Source organism: Triticum urartu, chromosome 1A, assembly GCF_056163025.1.
Source record: "Triticum urartu cultivar PI428250 chromosome 1A, HENAU_Tu73, whole genome shotgun sequence".
Classification (NCBI taxonomy): Eukaryota; Viridiplantae; Streptophyta; class Magnoliopsida; order Poales; family Poaceae; genus Triticum; species Triticum urartu.
The window spans coordinates 226,172,831-226,196,070 of NC_141873.1; the positions used below are offsets into that span (position 1 = coordinate 226,172,831).

General features: G+C 42.4%; 1 protein-coding gene across 2 annotated transcripts; it reads left to right on the plus strand.

Moving 5' to 3' along the window:
* The first annotated feature begins 14,099 nt into the window (after positions 1-14,099).
* Positions 14,100-20,733, plus strand: LOC125555487 (Tetrapyrrole (Corrin/Porphyrin) Methylase). Of its 2 annotated transcripts, XR_015600102.1 has the most exons (10): positions 14,100-14,320; positions 14,641-14,705; positions 17,348-17,444; positions 17,557-17,685; positions 17,938-18,046; positions 18,310-18,454; positions 18,764-18,806; positions 19,871-20,044; positions 20,239-20,371; positions 20,451-20,733. XR_015600102.1 is itself a non-coding variant. In XM_048718435.2 (9 exons), the coding sequence occupies exons 1-9, from the start codon at positions 14,156-14,158 to the stop codon at positions 20,317-20,319; spliced, it is 1,008 nt and encodes a 335-aa protein (XP_048574392.1). In that variant the 5' UTR covers positions 14,100-14,155; the 3' UTR covers positions 20,320-20,733. The 2 variants fall into 2 exon arrangements, 1 of the variants encoding a protein (XP_048574392.1); XM_048718435.2 differs by having other exon boundaries at positions 20,239-20,733.
* The last annotated feature ends 2,507 nt before the right edge of the window (positions 20,734-23,240 follow it).

Consider the following 23,240-nt stretch of genomic DNA (forward strand, 5'->3'; position numbering starts at 1 on the left):
ATTTTCGCAGTTGTCTTAATTGCAAGTCCATCCTTGACTCGCAACTGGGATCATAGATTTTTCTTGTCCCAATTGCAAGTCCACCCTCGACTCGCAACTAGTCCCATAGTTTGTTGATGTCCCAGTTGCAAGTCTATCCTCGACTCGCAACCGGGATGTTTTTTTTCATCTTAGTTGCAAGTCCAACCTCAACTCGTAACTTGTATCGTAGTTTTATATACTTGTCTTAGTTACAAGTGCACCCTCGACTCGCAACTAGGTTCGTAGTTTTTTATCTCAGTTGCAAGCCCACCCTTGACTCGCAACTGGGCCTGTGGTTTTGTCTTTCATCCTAGTTGCAAGTCCATCCTTGACTCGCAACTAGGACCATTGTTTGTTTTATCCCAGTTGCAAGTCAACCCTTCACTCGCAACTGGTCTCATAGTTTGTAGTTGTCCCAGCTGTAAGTCCATGCTCAACTCGTAACTCAACTCGTATTCTCCTAGTTGCAAGCCCACCCTTTCACTCACAACTAGGCTTGTGCTTTATTTTTTAACACACAACTTGCCTCGACCTCTAGTTCCATGTCCAACCCCAACATGTAAACCCGCCTGACCCAATTGCATTTCCAAGCCAAACATGCAACTCATGCATGACATAGTTGCATGTCTAATCTTGGCACGCAACTCGTTCCGAACCAAGTACCCCTACATAGTTGTATTTTTTTCAAATACATGTTCACTTTTGTAATACACACTGTATATCTTTATGTATACACGGGAACATTTATTTAATAAACATTGAACGTTTTTGTAAAGTGCATGATGAACATTTTTTTCAAATACAGGCCTAAGCATTTTTTACAATACGTGATAAACATTTTTCAAATTCCTACCGATCATTTTTCTAAATGGCATGAAACTTTTTAAAAAAATTATGTGAAGGTTTTATTTACATTGCATAAAATTTTTGTAGAAAATGTCATGTTTTCTAATGCGTGAAGTTTCTTTTAAAAAATTGTCACGAACCTTTTTTGAATGGTTTGATTTTTTCCATTGTATAATACATTTTTTAAACATCACAATATGTTATTTTGAAATGCATGAACATTTTTGGTGCAAAACAATATTAATATTTATTATTAGAATAAAAATAGAATCAATTTATTCTTGTTTTTCAGAAAATGTTTGCAATGTTCAAAAGTGTCAACACTCTAAAAACTCTTCAAGAATTTTTGAAAATTGTCCATGCTTCAAAATTTGTTCGAGAAGAAATTATTAGGGATACCGAATTTTGTTCTTATTTAAAAAAACAAAATTATAAAGTTTGTTAACATTTGAAAAATAATTTTCAAAAATTTAAAATTGTTTGTGTTTTCAAAAATATCCGTCATTTAAAAAAAATCAAAATTTGTAAAAAAAAAGTTTGAAACTTGTCTTCTAATCTAAATTCTATTTTACTTGTTAAAGAGTTTCCGTTTCCAAAATGTCAGTAGGACTTATTGGTTGGAGTGGTAGGTGCTCACATTGCCCAGCATGAGGACGCAAGTTCAATTCTTGCTCAGTGTACTGCGTTAGTTAGATTTTTTTTTTCGCGCTCCAATATATAGTCAGACCCTTTATTGTAACATGAAACGAATGATTATTTTTCTAGTTCAGTCATAACACATACCCTTTTTCTTTTATATGTTGTCCTTTTTATTATTCAACTGTTTTTTAGAGTCTATTCAACTTTTTTGTGGGTGTTTTTTTGCTTTTGTATCGACTTTTATTTTTTACTTTAGTTTATGTTTTTTCTTTTGAATATCAAACTTTCAATTGCAATTGCAATTACATTTTTACTTTATTTTTTATCATTTTTATTTTTATTTATTTTAAGACTTGAATGAAAAATGGACCATTAGTTGCATGCTCGTCTACCCACATGCAAATACCCACTTTTACGTTATTTTTTGTATTGACTTGTGACGTTTTATTCGTCTTCTTTTTTCTGTTCGTACGTGGAGCACAAGTGTGCAATTTCTTTGTTTTTGTGTCATTATCATCGAAATACCAACAAGTGTGCCAGTTGCGTGTCTCATTAGGCATGCGATTGCAAACATTGTAACCCGCCTGAAACTGCGCGGGGACTAAATGACCACAACTGGGGTCGAGAGGGGTTGTTTGGGAAATTGCATATCCACCAGTTGACATGGAACTACAAGCTTTTTTGTAACCTAGATGCAACTGCACCAACACAAAGTGAGTGCAATTGGGGTCGGGAGGGGAGTTGTCGGGTCCAATTGCATGTCCACCACTGGACATGCAACTGCAAGAGTTGTAATTGGGATTGGGAGGGGAGTTGTCGGGTCCAATTGCATGTCCAATGGTGCCCATGCAACTGCAAGCATTGCAACTCGACTGCAACAACATGGATACAAAGCGGCTGCAACTAGGGTTGAGCGGGGAGTTATTGAGGCCAGTTGCATGTCCGTCAGTAGACATGCAACTTCAAGCGTTATCACCCGTCTGCAACTGCAAACATTGTAACTCGACTGCAGCTGCATGGATACAAAGCGGCTGGAGCTATGGTCGGGAGGGGAGTTCTCGGGGCTAGCTCATCTCCATTAGTAGACATGCAACTATAAGGATACAAGGCGCGATGTCTCGCGTGTTCTTCAAGTATTTAAAAACATGTTCACCATGTATTAAAAATTTATTCATCATGTATTTACAAAGTGTTCGTCGAGTATCCTTATAGTTGGTGGCTATCGTTTTCTGTGGGAGTCGACCTTGACGATCCGACTACGAACGTGCGAGATGTCGCGCCTTAGAAATCGCTAAACCAACTTCCAAGGGGTTATTGACCACGCCAGAGAATGATCAACCTGACCACGAGGGTCTGTTTCCTACGAGCAAACGAAGAACAAGCGAGAAATTGAGATTGCAATCTGGATATTGCGAATATAAGATGAAAGCTTTATCGATCAAGGTGGGGGTTCTGTGACGCCTTGGTCTGGTCGTTGAACACAAACGAAGTACACGAAGTTGCAGCTATGCCGAACTTTTAATCTAAACAAAACCCAAAGTCTAAACGATGCCCTAAGGGCTGTATATATGGAGGAAGAGGGGGGATTTCGTGGCCCTTGGAGGAGGGGTCCGAAACCAGCCCTAACTCTTGTTTCCCCACACATACAGACTCTAAAAACAGCCTATACTTAAGTATTTCAAAATTACATGGGCCTGGCCCAATAATAAGGTGATGCAGCACCTAGAATAGCCTCTGGACGAAATTTATGAAGTGGCATCTTGTGTATTTTGTCCAGGGCTTCATGCACTCCTTATGGTGGTTTCAAAGTCCTGAAATCATCACTTGCAACTCCGTTCTTGTTCCCCTCGCGCATGCCATCATCTCCATGCTTGGTCTTGCTCTAGTGTTCATCCCTCGTATCCATGCCAGGCCCTTCATTTTTAAGCAAAACAATGTATCCAATTTAGGCAGCATCATATTCTCATGAACATTAGAATCATTACCAAGAAACGTAAGTACCTGATAATTTAATTGGTGTGCGCGAGCTCTAGTAATTGGTCCAGTATATGTAGCAGTAGGGGCTGTGGGTGTAACAATGGTATGGATGTCCTCATCATCGTCCCCTTCTTGAAATGAAGTCGTCCTCGACGGAAGCTCATATTCCTCGCCCAAATAAAGCTTCAAATCTGCAATGTTAAAAGTGGAACTAACCCCAAAATCTGTAGGCAGCTCAAGTTTATATGCATTATCATTTATTTTCTCTAACACCTTAAAAGGACCGTCAGCGCGAGGCATTAGCTCTGATTTGCGCAACTTAGGAAATCTATCCTTACGCAAATGTAACCAAACAAGATCTCGAGGTGCAAACACATCATGTTTTCTACCCTTATCTCCAGCAAGTTTATATTTAGCATTCATACGCTTAATGTTTTCCTTAGTTAACTCATGCATTTTTAAAATCAATTCAACACGTTCTTTAGCATCAAAATTAACCAACTCCGAAGATGGAAGAGGCAACAAATCAATAGGTGCACAAGGTAGGAAACCATACACAACTTCAAAAGGGCACATCTTAGTAGTAGAATGCAATGAACGATTATAAGCAAATTCAATATGAGGCAAGCATTCTTCCCACATTTTCTTATTATTCTTCAAAACAGCCCTAAGCATAGTAGACAATGTTCTATTGACTACTTCAGTTTGTCCATCAGTTTGGGGGTGACAAGTTGTACTAAAAAGCAGTTTAGTCCCCAACTTAGCCCATAAACATCTCCAAAAGTGGCTAAGAAATTTAATATCATGATATGAAACAATAGTACTTGGCACACCATGCAAGCGAATTGATGAGGACATCAATACCATTGTTACACCCACAGCCCCTACTGTTACATATACTGGACCAATTACTAGAGCTCGCGCACGCCAATTAAATTACCAGGTACTTTCATTTCTTGGTAATGATTCTAATGTTCATGAGATTATGATGCTGCCTAAATTGGATACATTTGTTTTGCTTTCAAATGAAGGGCCTAGCTTGGAGAAGGATGAACATTGGAGCAAGAACACGCATGAAGTTGATGGCATGCGCAAGGGGATCAAGAACGGAGTTACAAGTGATGATTTCAGGACTTTGAAGCCGCCATAAGGAGTGCATGAAGCCATGGACGAAATATACAAGATGCCACTTCATAATATTCGTCCATAGGCTATTCTAGGTGCTGCGTCACCTTATTAATGGGCCAGGCCCATGTAATTTCGAAATACTTAAGTATAGGCTATTTTTAGAGTCCGTATGTGTGGGGAAACAAGAGTTAGGGTTGGTTTCGGACCCCACCCTCAAGGGCCACGAAATTCCCCTCTCTTCCTCCATATATACAGCCCTTAGGGCGTCGTTTAGACTTTGGGTTTTGTTTAGATTAAAAGTTCGCCATAGCTGCAACTTCGCGTACTTCGTTTGTGTCCAACGACCAGACCAAGACGTCACAGGACCCCACCTTGATCAATAAAGCTTTCATCTTATATTCGCTGATGAGGACATCAATACCATTGTTACACCCACAGACCCTACTGTTACATATACTGGACCAATTACTAGAGCTCGCGCACGCCAATTAAATTACCAGGTACTTTCGTTTCTTGGTAATGATTCTAATGTTCATGAGATTATGATGCTGCCTAAATTGGATACATTTGTTTTGCTTTCAAATGAAGGGCCTAGCTTGGAGAAGGATGAACATTGGAGCAAGAACACGCATGAAGTTGATGGCATGCGCAAGGGGATCAAGAACGGAGTTACAAGTGATGATTTCAGGACTTTGAAGCCGCCATAAGGAGTGCATGAAGCCATGGACGAAATATACAAGATGCCACTTCATAATATTCGTCCATAGGCTATTCTAGGTGCTGCGTCACCTTATTAATGGGCCAGGCCCATGTAATTTCGAAATACTTAAGTATAGGCTATTTTTAGAGTCCGTATGTGTGGGGAAACAAGAGTTAGGGTTGGTTTCGGACCCCACCCTCAAGGGCCACGAAATTCCCCTCTCTTCCTCCATATATACAGCCCTTAGGGCGTCGTTTAGACTTTGGGTTTTGTTTAGATTAAAAGTTCGCCATAGCTGCAACTTCGCGTACTTCGTTTGTGTCCAACGACCAGACCAAGACGTCACAGAACCCCACCTTGATCAATAAAGCTTTCATCTTATATTCGCAATATCCAGATTGCAATCTCAGTTTCTTGCTCGTTCTTCGTTTGCTCGCAGGAAACAGGCCCTCGTGGTCAGGTTGATCGTGCTCCGGCATGGTCAATAACCCCTCGGAAGTTGGTTTAGCGATTGCTAAGGCGCGACGTCTCGCACGTTCGTAGTCGGATCGTCAAGGTCGACTCCCACAGAAAACGATAGCCACCATCTCATCGAAACATCGGGACACCTTTGCCTCTATCACGAATAATTTCATGAAAAAACAAATCAGCAACATTAACAGCATCATCGCTTTTATGTCAATGGTATAAAGTGTGCCATTTTCGAGAATCTATCCACGACAACAAATATGCTATCCCTCCCCTTCTTTGTTCGAGGTAAACCTAAAACAAAGTCCATAGATATATCCTCCCAAGGAACACTAGGTACAGGCAAAGGCATATATAAACCATGAGGATTTAGTCGTGACTTAGCTTTTTGACAAGTAGTGCAGCGAGCAACAAAACACTCAACATCCCGTCTCATCTTTGGCCAAAAGAAATGTGTAGCAAGTATATCCTCTGTCTTCTTCATGCCAAAGTGTCCCAATAATCCTCCTCCATGCGCCCCCTGCAACAACAAAAGACGAACAGAGCTAGTTGGAATGCATAGCTTGTTAGCACGAAACACAAATCCATCGTTAAGAATGAACTTGTTCCAAGTTCTCCCTTCCTTACAATTCTGCAATACATCTTTAAATTCAGCATCATGCACATATTGATCTCTGATGGTCTCCAAACCAAATATTTTGAAGTCAAGTTGCGAAAGCATAGTATAGCGACAAGACAATGCATCAGCAATAACATTTTCTTTACCCTTCTTGTGTTTAATGACATAAGGGAAAGTCTCAATGAATTCAACCCATTTAGCATGTCTACGATCCAGTTTAGCTTGACTTTTAATATGTTTCAAAGATTCATGATCAGAATGTATAACAAATTCTTTGGGCCATAAATAATGTTGCCAAGTTTCTAAAGTTCGAACAAGAGCATATAATTCTTTATCATAAGTAGAATGATTCAGACTAGGCGCACTCAATTTTTCAGAAAAGTATGCAACGGGTTTGCCATCTTGTAATAACGCACCTCCTAATCCAATTCCATTAGCATCACACTCAAGCTCAAAAGTCTTATTAAAATCAGAAGTTGGAGTAAAGGAGCATGTGTCAACTTATCTTTCAATACCGTGAAGGCTTCTTCCTGTGTGGTACCCCAAACAAAAGGTACATCCTTCTTTGTAACCTCATTGAGAGGTGCAGCAATGGTGCTGAAATCTCTCACAAAATGCCTATAGAATCCAGCAAGGCCAAGAAAACTCCTCACTTGTGTGACCGTTTTGGGATGCGGCCAACTCTCAATAGCTTCAATCTTGACTTTATCAACTTCAATTCCTTGTGGAGTAACAACATGGCCAAGAAAAGATACTCGGTCGGTGTAGAAGGTGCACTTCCCAAGGTTACCAAACAAACGTGCATCACGTAGAGCAATAAAAACAACACGTAAATGTTCCAAATGTTCCTCCAAAGATCTGCTATAAATCATTATATCATCAAAATAGACTACCACAAATCGTCCAATGAAAGCACGTAAAACTTCGTTCATTAATCTCATGAAAGTACTAGGTGCATTAGTTAACCTAAAAGGCATGACTAACCACTCATATAATCCAAACTTAGTTTTAAATGTTGTTTTCCATTCATCTCCCAATTTCATACGAATTTGATGGTATCCACTACGCAAATCAACTTTGGAGAATATTGTAGAGCCACTCAATTCATCAAGCATGTCGTCTAGCCTAGGAATAGGATGATGATAATAAATAGTAATATTATTAATACCTCTATAATCAACACAAATACGCGACGTACCATCCTTTTTCGGCACTAAAATGATAGGGACATCACAAGGACTAAGGGATTCACGTATATAACCTTTGTCGAGCAGCTCATGTACTTGACGCATAATCTCCTTCGTCTCCTCTAGATTGGTACGGTATGGCGCACGGTTGGGTAATGATGCACCGGGAATTAAGTCAATTTGATGCTCAATCCCTCGAATAGGTGGTAATCCCGGTGGCACGTCTTGTGGAAAGACGTCAGCGAACTCCTGCAAAATGTTAGTGACAGCAGGAGGCAAAGAGGAAGGCATGTCCTCAAATGAAAATAATGCCTCTTTGCACACAAAAGCATAGCAAACAGATTTGCTAAAATCTAGATTATCAATATCAGATTTGGTGGCAAGTAAACATGCACTTTTCAATAATTTCATAAGCAACACTAGATGGTTTATTACTAGGCTTCATTTGTTGCTCAAATTCTTTTGCCACAATCTGATTTTCACTCTTATTTTTCTCCTGTTTTGCTTTATTAGCTCTATTAATATCATCTTTCAAAATGGAATCAGGAGTCATAGGAAGCAAAGTAATATTTTTGTCCTTATGAACAAGAGTATACTGATTGTTTCTACCATGGTGTACAATTTTTTTTTATCAAATTGCCATGGTCTACCAAGTAATAAGGAACATGCTTGCATAGGTACCACATCACAATCAACATAATCATCATATATAGAGATACTAAAATGCACACGAACGGTACGTGTTACCTTAACCTTGCCGCTGTTGTTGAACCATTGGATGTAGTAAGGATGTGGATGCGGTCTTGTGGTGAGAGAGAGCTTCTCCACCATCTCCATCCTAACCAAGTTGTTGCAGCTCCCTCCATCTATGATGGCGCGAATAGAATGTTCCTTCACAACTTCCTTTGTACGGAACAAATTATGCCTCTGATTTTGCTCAGCTTGTGTAACCTGCACACTCAAAACACGTTGAGCAACTAAACATTCATACCTGTCAGCATCTTCAGCAGCCATGTATTGTGTCTCATGATCAGAATCATCTCCACAGTGTTCTTCATGTGTAATAAGAGCCAAAGTCTCCTCATCATAGTCACTAGCGGACTCATACCCACCATCCTCAGTAGCAAACATCACACGCTGAGATTTGCATTCTCTCACAAAATGTCCTCTTCCCTTACAACGACGACAAATAATATCACTTGTGTGCCCTGTTGATCCCATGGAAGAAGAAGAGCTCTGCACAGACCCGACAGGTGTGCTCTTGGCAGATAGTGGTGGTTGTGCCTGCTTTATTGTATCACGGCTGGAGGTGGCACCTGATGGAGGTGCTGGTGTAGTGGAAGTAGAGGATGCACGTGGTGTCCATGATGAAGATCGACCTGCAGAAAAGTTAGTTCACGCCAATGCGTGTCGATCCTGTACTTCACGTTCAGCTTTACAAGCAAGATGGAATAAACGAGTGATATTATTATACTCCTTATACTCTAGAATGGTCTGAATCTCTCTATTTAATCCACCCATAAAACGTGCAAGCATAGCTTCTTTCTCCTCAACAATACCACATCTAATCATGCCAGTTTGTAATTCCTGATAATATTCCTCTACAAAAAAATTTCCTTGTCTTAAACGCTACAATTTTTGAAGTAATTCACGTTGATAATATGGTGAAACCCAACGAGTACGCATAGCAGTTTTCAAAGCAGCCCAAGTAGCTGGAATATGATATAATCTACAATGTTCAGACCACCAAACACATGCAAAGCTAGTGAAAGCACAAACAATAGCAGGAACACGTCTCTCCTCAGGATATTGTAAACATGTAATTCGCTGTTCAGTTTCTAACTCCCAAGTAAGATATATATATCAGAAACATATCTACCCTCAAATGGTGGAATATTAAATTTTAGTTTAGGGAGATGGTCATGATCTCGTACCTGAGGGGGAGCCCTACCATTGCCACTATTTGCATGTGGATGACCTGGTGGTTGTAGTGCTAGTGGTTGCACGTAATTCTGATTTTGATCAACCCCATCCTCTTAATCTCCCGCAAAATCCTCCTCCTCCGCATCAGCAGCAAGAGCCACAGAAGTATCAACAGCAGCATCAACAGTTTGGCCAGGCGCAAGAGGGAGACGGCTCACTCGGCGGAGGGCTGTTTCGTGACGTGGAGGTAGTCATTGTTGTTGTTATAGAGGTGCGTTAGGTGCAGCCGGTGGTGGTGGTGGTGGAAGACGCGCGAGCAATTCATTAAACTTGTTATCGAGCTTTGTTTCGAACGTCTTCTTCATGCCATCTATCTTCTCCATGGCCTCTTCAAATCTTTTTAGCACATCTTGCACCTGTCCACTCATCATTTGCTGAAATTTATCATGCAACTCCTTATTCGTCATGTTCTCCCAGTCAGTCTCGTCGGCTTGTGATCTTGCCATGTTTAGCAGCAATAGAAACACACAAGAATATGATCCTATAGACTACTAACAAGAGGTGGTGGTGGGTGTCACAAATCCATCAAGAAAATCTCAAATTCTTACCAGTTCTTACCCAGCAGCAGGCGGTGATCGGCAACCGTCGTAGTCAAAACTCTCCAAGCTTGGATAGAGCGATTACTAGGGAGAGTCAAATGCACGACGTAGATGTATGTGGAGATGGGAAGGCTTATAATATGGTAGCAAAAAAGGTCAGTAATAATCAATTCAGAGATGCAAAGTTGAATAAATGCTCAACGACGATACTGTGATGGTCCTAGGCTAGACCGTGCTAGAGACGCGAGCCTAGAACACTAACAAAATCACGGTGTTGCACGTAAACAAGGGAGAAGCACACTCTGATTTTTCTCTCTTTTTTTTTTCTTTTTTGCACTTTTTTATTTTTTTGCTCTGCAACAATTTTTTTTCCGAAAAAGTCTACAAATGGTCTAAAAACTACCTAGCCAGAATTTTCCAGACTTAGTTTTTTTAGTTTGGAACTATTTTTCTACTGTGGGTAGCACGGAATCTCGGGAGTCCTACTCTGTCACAACCCAAAGTATCGTGTGATTTGGAACTCGAAAACAAAGCAACAAATACTGGACTCGGACTAGTGGCGGAGATGAATCTGGTGGAACTCAAACTGGTGGCGGCGATGAATCTGGTGGAACTCGGACTGGTGGCGGATATATGTTGCAGGTGGACTCGGATTGGCATGATGGCGGCGGATATGTGGTGGCGTATATGGACTCGGATTGGCGGTGAATACGTCGTGGTGGTATATGGCAGCGGCGATGAAGTTGGTGCGGTGGTGGTATACGACAACAACGATGATGATGATGCAGTGGTGATATATGGCAGCTGTGACGAAACAACCTGTGAACATAACTCAAAACTCTAAAGGACTAGAGGCTAAGACCAGCAACTTGACACGACGATGCAACCGCAAATTCAACAAAGCAAATACATAAAAGATTATGCAAAGGCTCAGATGGGTTCGGATAGGATGGACTAACCCTATTTTTTTGGCTTTTGCGTGGACTGTAGGTATGAAGAACAGACTCGATCTAAGCTATGAAAAACTGTAAAATCTCACCGAGCAACTTGAAAATCTGATACCACTTGATAGAGGCGAAGGTGTCCCGATGTTTCAATGAGATGGTGGCTATCGTTTTCTGTGGGAGTCGACCTTGACGATCCGACTACGAACGTGCAAGACGTCGCGCCTTAGCAATCGCTAAACCAACTTCCGAGGGGTTATTGACCACGCCGGAGCACGATCAACCTGACCATGAGGGTCTGTTTCCTGCGAGCAAACGAAGAACAAGCGAGAAACTGAGATTGCAATCTGGATATTGCGAATATAAGATGAAAGCTTTATTGATCAAGGTGGGGTTCTGTGATGCCTTGGTCTGATCGTTGAACACAAACGAAGTACGTGAAGTTGCAGCTATGCCAAACTTTTAATCTAAACAAAACCCAAAGTCTAAATGATGCCCTAAGGGCTGTATATATGGAGGAAGAGAGGGGGAATTTCATGGCCCTTGGAGGAGGGGTCCGAAACCAACCCTAACTCTTGTTTCCCCACACATACGGACTCTAAAAATGGCCTATACTTAAGTATTTTGAAATTACATGGGCCTGGCCCAATAATAAGGTGACGCATCATCTAGAATAGCATCTGGACGAAATTTATGAATTGACATCTTGTGTATTTTGTCCAAGGCTTAATGCACTCTTTATGGTGGCTTCAAAGTCCCCTCGCGCATGCCATCATCTCCATGCTTGGTCTTGCTCCAGTGTTCATCCCTCTTATCCATGCCAGGCCCTTCATTTTTAAGCAAAACAAATGTATCCAATTTAGACAGCATCATATTCTCATGAACATTAGAATCATTACCAAGAAACGAAAGTACCTGATAATTTAATTGGCGTCCGCGAGCTCTAGTAATTGGTCCAGTATATGTAGCAGTAGGGGCTGTGGGTGTAACAATGGTATGAATGTCCTCATCAATAATACTTTTCCTTAATTTTAGCCACCTAACATTTCTTAAGCAATTTGTTTAATATATTTTTCAGAAATATTAAACAAGCCGAGGCACAAAACCGGGCATGGTCTGTGCGCCAAAGGCTCCCTACTGGCGAAATGAAAAAAGAAAACGAAAACAACCTCACCCAAAGTTGGAATACAATGCATGTCCCTTTATCATCCCATGCATATCTCTCCTTTTTTGTTAAGAATATACGTGTGTTCTTTTTTTTCTGGGGAATATACGTGTGTTCTCCTACTACATGCTCTTGTTCCACATAACACATTCAGCCTAGCAATAAAGTACGTACCTACAAAGGCTTATACGTAAAATAGTTGTGGCCTATTTGTTCATAAAATTACAAAGAAAGAACAAACAAAAGGAGAAAACAAAAGCACGTCTTGGAGGGTCACACAATGCACCCCATACCAGCCCATCTTATCGAGCCCAATAACGCATAATCCCAACCCACAATAAAACAATATGGGCAAAGCGGGCAGCCAACATACGAGATGACGTCAGCCTGACATCAACTGAATGAGACATAAGGGCATGGCCAATGATATGCTTCAAACCTGATGCCCCATTATCCAACTAGGCTCGGATGGCAGGTGGAGCTGGTATGGTAGCCTCGCAGTGTGTCAGAGTGTGTCAGAGTGGCTTCCACAGGAGGCGGGCGCTTCATGGGAGAAGGAAGAAAAGAGAAGAGAAAGAGGGGAAAAGGAGGTGAGAGATGGAACTTGGTGCTCACATGGGAGATAGAAGATGACACAAGTGTGGGGGCATGGTAATGGCTCGCTCAGTTTAGCGCGTTGTGTGATAAGTACCAAGTTGATGCCTCGTTTTCTTTTCTTCCTAGCTGGATGGGCCGGGGCATCACTAGGTGATGCTTTCTTTGTTCATGCCCTAAGTATATCTCATTCAGCTGAGTTTCAGGCGCTTTGATTTTAACTAGTCAATGTGTACGTGCAATGCACGTTAATTTGGAAGTATATTAAGTGCATGCGGATGTTAAGTAGGATATTATTTGCATGTTATTATGTGATTAGCACTATATTTGGCATGAAATTAATTGCACGCTAACGTGTTGAGCGCTCGACATTGAAGTAGTCTAGATCGTTGGATTGGCATGATTTAATGGCTGCGATTAACCGGATCTGCCCCTTTGGATCTTTTTATATTGGTGTAGACTAGTAATAATGTACGTGCAATGTACGTTTATATTAGGTAGGATATTAATTGCATGTTATATTAAGTAAGATATATCTATTGCACGTTGATATTTGGTAAGATATCAATTATTTTTTCGTTGGAATGGTAGGATATTAATCATATGACAGATTTCAAGGGATAGCGTTGAGTCAAAATATGTTTATAACCAATGGCAATGATGGGTAATTAGAGCGTTAAACGTGTTTGGTGCTCAACATTGGAGCGATTTGAACCGCTAGATAACATGATTTGACGGTTGAGATGGTTTGAATCTGCCCATTTGGGTCTTTTATATATTATATATATATATATAGTGTTACTATTCATCACCCAAGGTGCAGAATAAGTTATTCTTCATTCGAAGTAATCTTACGATCATTTCATAATTAAATTATGTTTGGAATTCAAATAGTAACATTTCTATTGATTCACTACGTAAAATTTGACATAAGAAAATAAAAAATATAGGTCATAAGACAAGAAAATTTGCAATTTGTGTTTATTTTAGACTATGTTTTTACGTTTGTAATTTTACATAACATAAATTATTTTTTACGGCGATTATATATTTTCTTACGGTCCCTTTTCGCGTCGGAAATAAGACAAAACTTACGGAACGTAAAATTACGGTGTATTGATGATAAAATAAAGGGAGGTAAAGAATAATTATTTCTCACCCAGAATGACGAATAACGCGACTGAAAGGTGCTTCTAGGTCCTTGGGACCCGTTTCCTGTTAAAAAAAGCGCTTAGATCGTCTTGATCGGATCCGACGGTGATGCTTTCCATACACTTATTTCATTTTTCTCTTTCTGTCAAAACTTAGACTTATCCCGACAACTATCCCCGCGTGGCCGCCGCCAATGGCGTCTCTTCTCCGCCTCCAGGCCCTTTTCTCCCTTAGGCTGGCCACTCCCCGCCGTCTCCCATCCCATCTCCGCTGTGCCGCAGCAGTTGCGTCTCCGCTCCCTCGCCGCCTCCCTGCTGCCGCCTCGAACGGCTCGCCGGAGCAGCGGGCCTCGGAAACGGTAGTCCTCTCTCCCGTTTGACACTGCTTCTGCTTAATTATTTGAGTCACTGGTCACTGATGATCTATGGAATGTGACGTTTTTGCACATTGGGGGTTCTGAGTGCAGTACTGCAGCTTAAACGGAAAGAAAGTTTTTATGTTACCTTTTTGTATTGGTACTTTGTAGTTTCAGAATATACTGTGTATTAATAATCAGTTTTGCTAAAGCACATCTAGATATGCTTCAATTTCCCCTTCAAAGCTTGATTTTGTTGTATCCCAATCGGAAATGGCATGTTTATTGACTTACCTCTGATGTTGCTCCAATTTGATATGCAGGATTTGGAGTCGGGGTTGTATCTAGTGGCGACACCCATTGGGAACCTCGAGGATATCACCTTGAGGTATATTATTTACTTAGCTGTTATATGGTACCTCTCAGTACCAGGTGAGTACTAACGGTTAGGCTAATCGAAGTGAAAAGTGGTAGACTGTTTTTTTTTTTTTGGCACACAGGTGAACAAACTTCAGACATTTTTTTGTTTGCGAGTAATATCTATGAAGTTTAATTATGTGTTTTGACAAAAGAGAAAGTGGAGCGACGAGGCAACTATTTATTCAAATTCCCTAGTGCTCCATAGCCCTTAGTATATCATACATCAGTCGGCTTTTTCAAGCCTCTTAAACTGCTACTATGATAGTGGTTGCAGAGACCTTAATAGCACCCCAAGTTCTGGGTTCGACTCCTGGTGGGAGAGGATTTAAACAGGTCTGGGTAAAATTTTCTGAAATAAAGGGCTGTGGGGCTGTTGCCCTACAGTAATTACTCAACAACAACAACAACAAAGCCTTTAGTGCCAAAGAAGTTGAGGCAGGCTAGAGCTGAAACCCATAGGAATCTCGCAACCAACTCATGGTTCTAGCACATGGGTGACAAGCTTCTACGCACCCCTGTCCATGGCTAGTTCTCTGGTGATACCCCAGTCCTTCAGATCTCTCTTTACGGACTCCTCCCATGTCAAGTTCGGTCTACCCTGACCTCTCTTGACATTATCAGCACCCTTTAGCTGTCCGCTATGCACTGGATCTTTTGGAGGCTTGCGCTGAACATGCCCAAATCATCTCAGATGATGTTGGACAAGCTTCTCTTCAATTGGTGCTACCCAAACTCCATCTCGTATATCGTTATTCCAGACCCGGTCCTTCCTTGTGTGACCACACATCCATCTCAACATCGGCATCTCCGCCACGCCTAACTGTTGAACATGTCGCCTTTTACTTGACCAACACTCAGCACCATATAACATTGCGGGCCGAATCGCCGTCCTATAGTACCTGCCTTTTAGCTTTTGTGGCACTCTCTTGTCATAGAGAACGACAGAAGCTTGGCGCCACTTCATCCATCCGGCTTTGACTCGATGGTTCACATCTTCATCGATATCCCCATCCTTCTGCAGCATTGACCCCAAATATCGGAAGGTGTCCTTCTGAGGCACCACCTGCCCATCAAGGCTAACCTCCTCCTCCTCGTGTCTAGTAGTATTGAAACCGCACCTCATGTAATCGGTTTTAGTTCTACTAAGTCTAAACCTTTCGATTCCAAGGTTTGTCTTCATAGCTCTAACTTCCTGTTAACCCCCGTCCGACTATCACCGACTAGCACCACATCATCCGCGAGAGCATACACCATGGGATATCTCCTTGTATGTCCCTTGTGACCTCATCCATCACCAAAGCAAAGAGATAATGGCTCAAAGCTGACCCTTGGTGCAGTCCTATTTTAATCGGGAAGTCATCAGTGTCGCCATCACTTGTCCGAACACTTGTCACGACATTATCGTACGTGTCCTTGATGAGGGTAATGTGCTTTGTTGGGACTTTGTGTTTCTCCAAGGCCCACCACATGACGTTCCGCGGTATCTTATCGTAGGCCTTCTCCAAGTCAATGAACACCATATGCAGGTCCTTTTGCTCCCTGTATCTCTCCATAAGTTGTTGTACCAAGAAAATAGCTTCCATGGTTGACCTCCCAGGCATGAAACCAAACTGATTTTTGGCCACGCTTGTCATTCTTCTTAATCGATGCTCAATGACTCTCTCCCATAGCTTCATTGTATGGCTCATCAGCTTAATTCCATGGTAATTAGTACAACTCTGAACATCCCCTTTGTTCTTGAAGATTGGTACTAATATACTCCGTCTCCATTCTTCTGGCATCTTGTTTGCCCGAAAAATGAGGTTGAAAAGCTTAGTTAGCCATACTATCGCTATGTCTCCGAGGCCTCTCCACACCTCAATGGGGATACAATCGGGGCCCATCGCCTTGCCTCCTTTCATCCTTTTTAGAACTTCTTTGACCTCAGACTCCTGGATTCGCCACACAAAACGCCTGCTAGTATCATCAAAGGAGTCGTCCAGTTCAATGGTAGAGCTCTCATTCTCCCCATTGAACAGCTTGGTTAATTTTTTTTTCCAAAAGGAATTAGGCTTTCCAAGATTGAGACCTGAGGTCTTCTCTGCTGTAATATAGGAGCTTTTCTTGACTTCCAAATGTTCTAAGCAGCAGCAACAATAATCTCCATGAAGCAGACCAGAAAAACCAGTTTTAGTCTTTTCAAAGGATTGAACCATAGTGCTAGCAGAAATCCAAGAAACTCCAGCAATAGACCAGCATCGAGAGGCAAAACTACATTCAAAGAATAGATGATCTCTTGTTTTCAACTGGTTAGAAGAACATAACACACAATTTGGGCCAGAGTCAAGCTCAGTGTTTCCTAAGCATCATATCTATAGTGTTCAAACGGTCGTTTAACAACAACCAGGCAACAACTTCTGCTTGCGGATGCATTGGCATTTCCAAAGCGTAGAAAAGAAGCTGTCCATCTGAACCCCATTAAAAAGGAATTTGTATAATTAGCAGGAGTGAATCGGCCAGAGTTCAGTCTATATATCCATTGATCTGGTTGACTATTGTCCCCTCTCAAAGCAAAAGCTCATCCATCTCCTGATGCATACTCCTATAATAAGCTGATGATTATTTTTGCAGGGCATTGCGTGTTCTGAAATGTGCTCATGTGATACTCTCTGAAGACACAAGGCATTCTGGAAAGTTACTTCAGCATTACAACATCAAAACACCTCTTGTGAGTTAATTTCATACCCAGCTTTGTCATGTCAGAGCTACCAGTAGCTGCACCTTCGACATGGCTGTGATTGTCTACAGTCAAACTTAGAACTTAAAATTTAAGTTTGCAGCTCAGCTTCCATAAGTTCAACGAACGAGAGAGAGAGCCCATTATCTTAAAGAGGCTCCATGAAGGGGAAGCAATTGCAGTGATTAGTGATGCTGGTACTCCAGGCATCAGTGACCCTGGCATGGAGCTGGTAAATCAGTTTGCTCTATTTAATTTTTTCAACCTGCATCTTTCATTGACGAAGCAAAGAATAATGATTTGACAGTCACTTCACTTAACAGTACCATAAATAGAATGGTATACATGCTATTGGTTAGTTGATGACTTGCTCGTTTGGTACGAGATAAATTCATTAGCAATGAACAACATCGGAACATGTTTTTAGGTCTCATGGTGTTCCATTATGTGTGAGATATTAAGCATGTTGTACCGTTGGTCACAGGCTAGACTATGCGCGACTGAAAAAATCCCTGTTATTCCCATTCCTGGGCCTTCTGCAGCAATTGCCGCTCTTTCTGCATCGGGTTTGCCAACAGAGGAATTCACATTTGGTAAAATATGTCAATACTGTACTCTTCATTTATCAATCGTAATCATTCTTTCGATTCAGTAAAAAGGACAGACCCAGTGCTAGAAGCTCCCACACCAAGTGGGGTCTGGGGAAGGATTATACGAGGCAAGCCTTACCCCTGCACAGTGCAATGCAGAGAGGCCGCGTCGACCCCAGGACCTCTTGGCACAAGTGGGAAGTACTTCACCACTGCGCTAGGCCTGTCCCTCATTCTTTCGATTCAGTACTGATTTTTATTTCTAGTGGGTTTCTTACCAAGGCATGGTCGATCAAGAAAAGCCAGGCTTGAGGTATCTGCTCGTGAGGCTGTGACACAAATATTCTATGTTCCTCCTCATGGAATTCATCAGTTTCTTCTTGATGCTGCTTCATCTTTTGGCGATTCAAGGTAACAGATATTTTCACACCTGCATGTTGTTGCATGATCTACAAATATTTTTAATACAAAATGGCAAGTGGAAGCATGCAAACCACAGTAGTACCACATCTCTCTGTTGTGATGTCACACACATGTCGAATATGATTATTGCTATTGAAGCCAATAATCCCTTTTTTCCTCTAGACAAAAAATAGTAATCACTGTACGAGCAGCTTTGTTCCTATTTAAGTACAAAATATTTATAGTTGTGGTATTAGTGTGTGCAAGTCTTCTTTCAGATTTGTTGACCTGTTTTGTTTCATTTGTGTTGAGGTACAGGTCATGTGTTATTGCAAGGGAGATTACCAAATTGCATGAAGAGGTAGTCCTGCAATCACCTCCTGTGTAACCTACCCATTCTCTTATTTCCTACATTGTCCTTTTCTTTATTATTTGTGAATATCCTATATTGTCTTTCTTGTTGTACAATCTTCAATGAATTCTGGTGGATGGTTACAACATCACATCCACTCTAGACAGACATTTTTGACTTGATGTGCTTTGATTTACAAAGCTACATTACTGAATGTGCTGCCAGGAGCCACCTGATCAGCTGCTTCTTTATACTCCCTCCGTTCCTAAATATAGGTCTTTTTTACATTTCAAATGGACTACAACATACGTATGTATGTAGACATATTTTAGAGTGTAGATTCACTCATTTAGCTCCGTATGTAGTCACTTGTTGGAATCTCTAGAAAGACTTATATTTGGGAACGGAGGGAGTACTTGGTAGTGTTGACTTGTACACTTATACTGAATTATTATTTTTTTACCATCTGAACTCCGATGAAAGGGAGCCTTGGTGCAGGGGTAAAGTTGTTGCCTTGTGACCATGAGGTCACAGGTTTGAGTCCTGGAAACAGCCTTTTGCAGAAATGTAGGGAAAGGCTGCGTACAATAGACCCAAAGTGGTTGGACCCTTCGTGGACCATGCGCAAGCGGGAGCTACGTGCACAGGGCTGCCCCCTACCATCTGAACTCCGATGTCTGATCCCTTTGCATGGACGCCCTCATTTGCTATACGGGTTAATACGTGTGCACTCATAAATATTGGTTCTGTGAAGTGTGGTGTACCTATATAGAGCAGTGTGACCCATCTTGTAGTGTTTAAATCACGTGTATACTCCCTCCGTCCCAAAATTCTCGTCTTAGATTTGTCTAGATACGGATGTATCTAATACTAAAATGTGACTTGATATATCCGTATTTAGACAAATCTAAGACAAGAATTTTGGGACAGAGTGAGTATTTATTTAAGTTGGGAAAAGAATAAATTGTAAATAATCTCACTTTCCCCAAATACAGGTTCGTGCCATTCCATGTAAATTTATAATTTTGGTATTTTTCTACTTTGCAGTCCTGAACTTTATATAAATCTTGCAGTTTTGGCGAGGAACCCTAGGCGAAGCAAATGAAGCCTTTGCAACTCGACAGCCAAAGGGAGAAATCACCATCCTCATAGATGGGAACTCAATTTCAATTGATGAAACACCATCTGATGATTTTCTTGAGCATGAACTCAGAGAATTGATGGCAAAAGGGCATGCTCTTTCAACGGTGCATATTCCACTCAATTCCTTGATACATTTCAAGCTTTCAAGAAAGTTTTGGGATTTGCAGTTTTGCCTGCATAGTTGCCTGCATAGTGTCAAAAACGTTCTTATATTATGGGATGGAGGGAGTATCTTACAAGATAATGATCATGCGATCATCTTATTTCTTTTCTTCTGAACTACTGTTATCAATTATAGGCGGTGAAATTGGTGGCCGAAGCTACATCAGCAAAGAAGAAAGATGTTTATGCACTAGCACTGAGGGTGTTTGGAAAATGACTAAAATGCAATCCATTTGCTCACATCTGGGCATGCTAACATCTTCACCGTGGTACTTTCTAGACCATATTCCAATTATTATCATTTTGTTTGAACATGTTGGGTAGCATATTGCTCTTGTGCATCTACAGTGCGGAGCCATATTAGGAATGTCCATGGTCGATGTTTGCTTCAACATGGGAATGTCAGCTATTTCGTAAGATTGCTGGAGAACTATATCACTTTTCGTCGTTGGTTCTTCCCAGTACGGTGCTCATATGGAACAGCCATATTTACCATTCAAATATTTTCTCGGCCATACAGCATGGCCAAGAGGTTGCGGCCCATCAAAGTAGCCCGTTTCATCGATTGAGAATCAGCTAGAGATGTATTGGAAATTTGTAATTTTTGAAGTTGTCTTTCCTCCTTTTCTAATTGCTATAGTTTGGTGTCAAAGTATGGTTGATCCGTAAATAACATTTTTGTCTTCCGAAAAGGAGGTTGAAACCCCTCGCCTATGCATACAAGGATGCACACAGACATCTTTATTATATATTATTCAACAGAGCTTGATGAAAAAATACATTAATTATCCCAAAGCCACCACCTTCCTGATGACCTCCGTTGCTACACCTACAAGCTTGATGATATGTCTTCACCTTGCACAAACACACACCATCTAAACCAATGGCATCGCCAAGCTGCCCCATGATGAGCTAAGAGCATCAACCGGTTAGGTGACACCTAGCGTGCGCTATCCTGTTAACATGTTGACTTTGTCAGGCCCAACTGTCATCAACACCACCATGGCGCCACAACACAGCCACCCTGCGTGCGTGCGTCCATCGTCGAGACTCCACTGCGCCATGCCGTCGTCGATGCGGTAGATGCAACACTGCTCCACCTCCTGGCCCCTTTAGTCAGCACTTACTCCAAAACGATGCCCCCAAGAGGTAAATGGCACCAGAGGAGCTGTGTGACGCCCGGATAATTAAGCTACAGTAACACTCTACTAATGATGCCATGTCACCACGATTACTGTTGTCAATATCGCGATGATTTAAATCCCGTTCGAATTCAAATTTAATTTAAAGTTAAATACATATAGTTTTTCAAATGGCAAAATAAAAATGTGGGTTAGGTTACAAATATTCCCTAACTTTTTTCATGAATTATCCAACATATTTTGAATTAATAAAATGTCCATAACCTGTTTAAAACACAGTTAGCAACAATTAAATTTACCGTTTCAATTTAAATAAATATCCAACCTTTTCAAAATAAATTGTAAATCGGTGTGCCACTTTAAAAAATATTTCTTAGTAATTATGTGCTAAGTGGCACATTTGACAAAGTTTGTTTGATAGCTAAATAAATAGAAAACCATAGAGAAAATAGAAAATAGTAAATGGAGAAGGAACCTAACTACTGTGCACTTTGGCCCATCATACACAGTACTGGCCTAGCCCACCCTCTCTCTCCTTCAACCTCCTACTACAGGAGGCAGGGAGGCCGCATCCATGGCACCCCGGGCACGTGCCGGCCATCCCCCGACCCCCTTTGAGGTTAAGAGCATCCTCACACCTCCCTCGAAACCCTAGCGCCATTCCCTCCTTTCTCCTGCGCCGCTTTCTTCCACCTCGCCCGCAGTCGAACCACATCGCCATGGCCGACCTCATCCTCGTGGCCACTGCCCTCCCCATCGTCTGAGACTGCGCCGGGAGCACCGCCTCTGTCGTCTTCATCGACTACGTGGACGCATTCGAGCTCCAGACCCCTGCCTCGCGCGGATCGACGCCCTCGTCCACCGTGGATCGCTGCCGCCGTCCGTCTGCTCCAAGCCTCCCTCGAGCCCATCTTTGCACCTCTACAGGGCCCCTGTGAGCTCCCTCTCGAATCCCCTCTCTGCCCCGCTCAGTTTGATGCCCGTAGTTTGTCGTTTCTGTGCTCACCCGTGGTCGCCATGGTCGTGCCTGAGCTCGCCATCGAGCGCGCGCTGCCTGCGCCTTGCCTCGTTCGGGTCGCGCCCTTGCGCGCGTGCGCCTGCACGGGGCCACACCCTGCCTCGCCCCAGGGGCCGCGCTCGTCGCCCCCTGCTGCTTTGCCTTGTTCGCGCCGGCCGACGCTCGCCTCCCCGCCACTCGCCCGCCGCCCGCTGCGTGCCGCTGCCACCCGTGCGCCCCGCGCCCACGCCCCACTGCCCGCTGCGTTCGCGCGCCTCCTCCCCTGTCCGCTGCTCGTGCTGCCCTGCTTCTCGCGCTGCTACAGCCGCCGGTGCCCGCGGCCACGACCACTGCCACCGCCGCCCCGCACGCGCCGGCTGGCCCCGTCCGCTCCTCCTTGCGCCGCACCCGGTAGTCGCCGGCACGCGCCCGCACGCCACCTATCGCCGCCGTCCACAGCTCCTCCCTCGCCGGGCCTCGCCCCTCCGGTCCGCACGCGCCGTGTCGCTCGGAGCCGCGCCCGGCCGCAGCTAAGCTGGGCGGGTGCCCAGGCGGGTTCGCCCCGCACATGATGCCCGTCGCCCGTTAGCCCGCCTCGCTGTGCCCCTTTGGCCCATTGATAGCCAGGCCCCACGCCCCAGAACAAATGTATAAAAAAAGAAGTAAAAAATAATAATATAAAAAATAATTAAAATAATTAATCAATTAGTGAATTAATCCTGATTAATTATGCTATTAATTAAAACATTAATCTGTCACTGACTAATGGGGCTCACACTTAATTAATCCTATTTAGTTTAAACAAATCCTATTACACCTTTGCCTCAATGACAGGTGGGTCTCACTGGACCCGCTGGTCAGGTTTGACTCTGGTCAGCTGGGTTGGACCTGCTAACGTCATGGTGATGTCATGCTGACATCACCTTTCACTGTTCTGGATAATGTTCGATTTAATTAATTAAATAAATTTCAGAAATACATAAAACCTTGATAAATCAT

Excerpts from the sequence above, each read along its gene's own strand:
- LOC125555487 (XM_048718435.2), top strand. The coding sequence starts at position 14,156 with ATGGCGTCTCTTCTCCGCCTCCAGGCCCTTTTCTCCCTTAGGCTGGCC. Across the intron at positions 18,455-18,763 it reads TCATCTTTTGGCGATTCAAG|GTCATGTGTTATTGCAAGGG; the intron begins GTAACAGATATT and ends GTTGAGGTACAG. Across the intron at positions 20,045-20,238 it reads AAGGGCATGCTCTTTCAACG|GCGGTGAAATTGGTGGCCGA; the intron begins GTGCATATTCCA and ends TATCAATTATAG.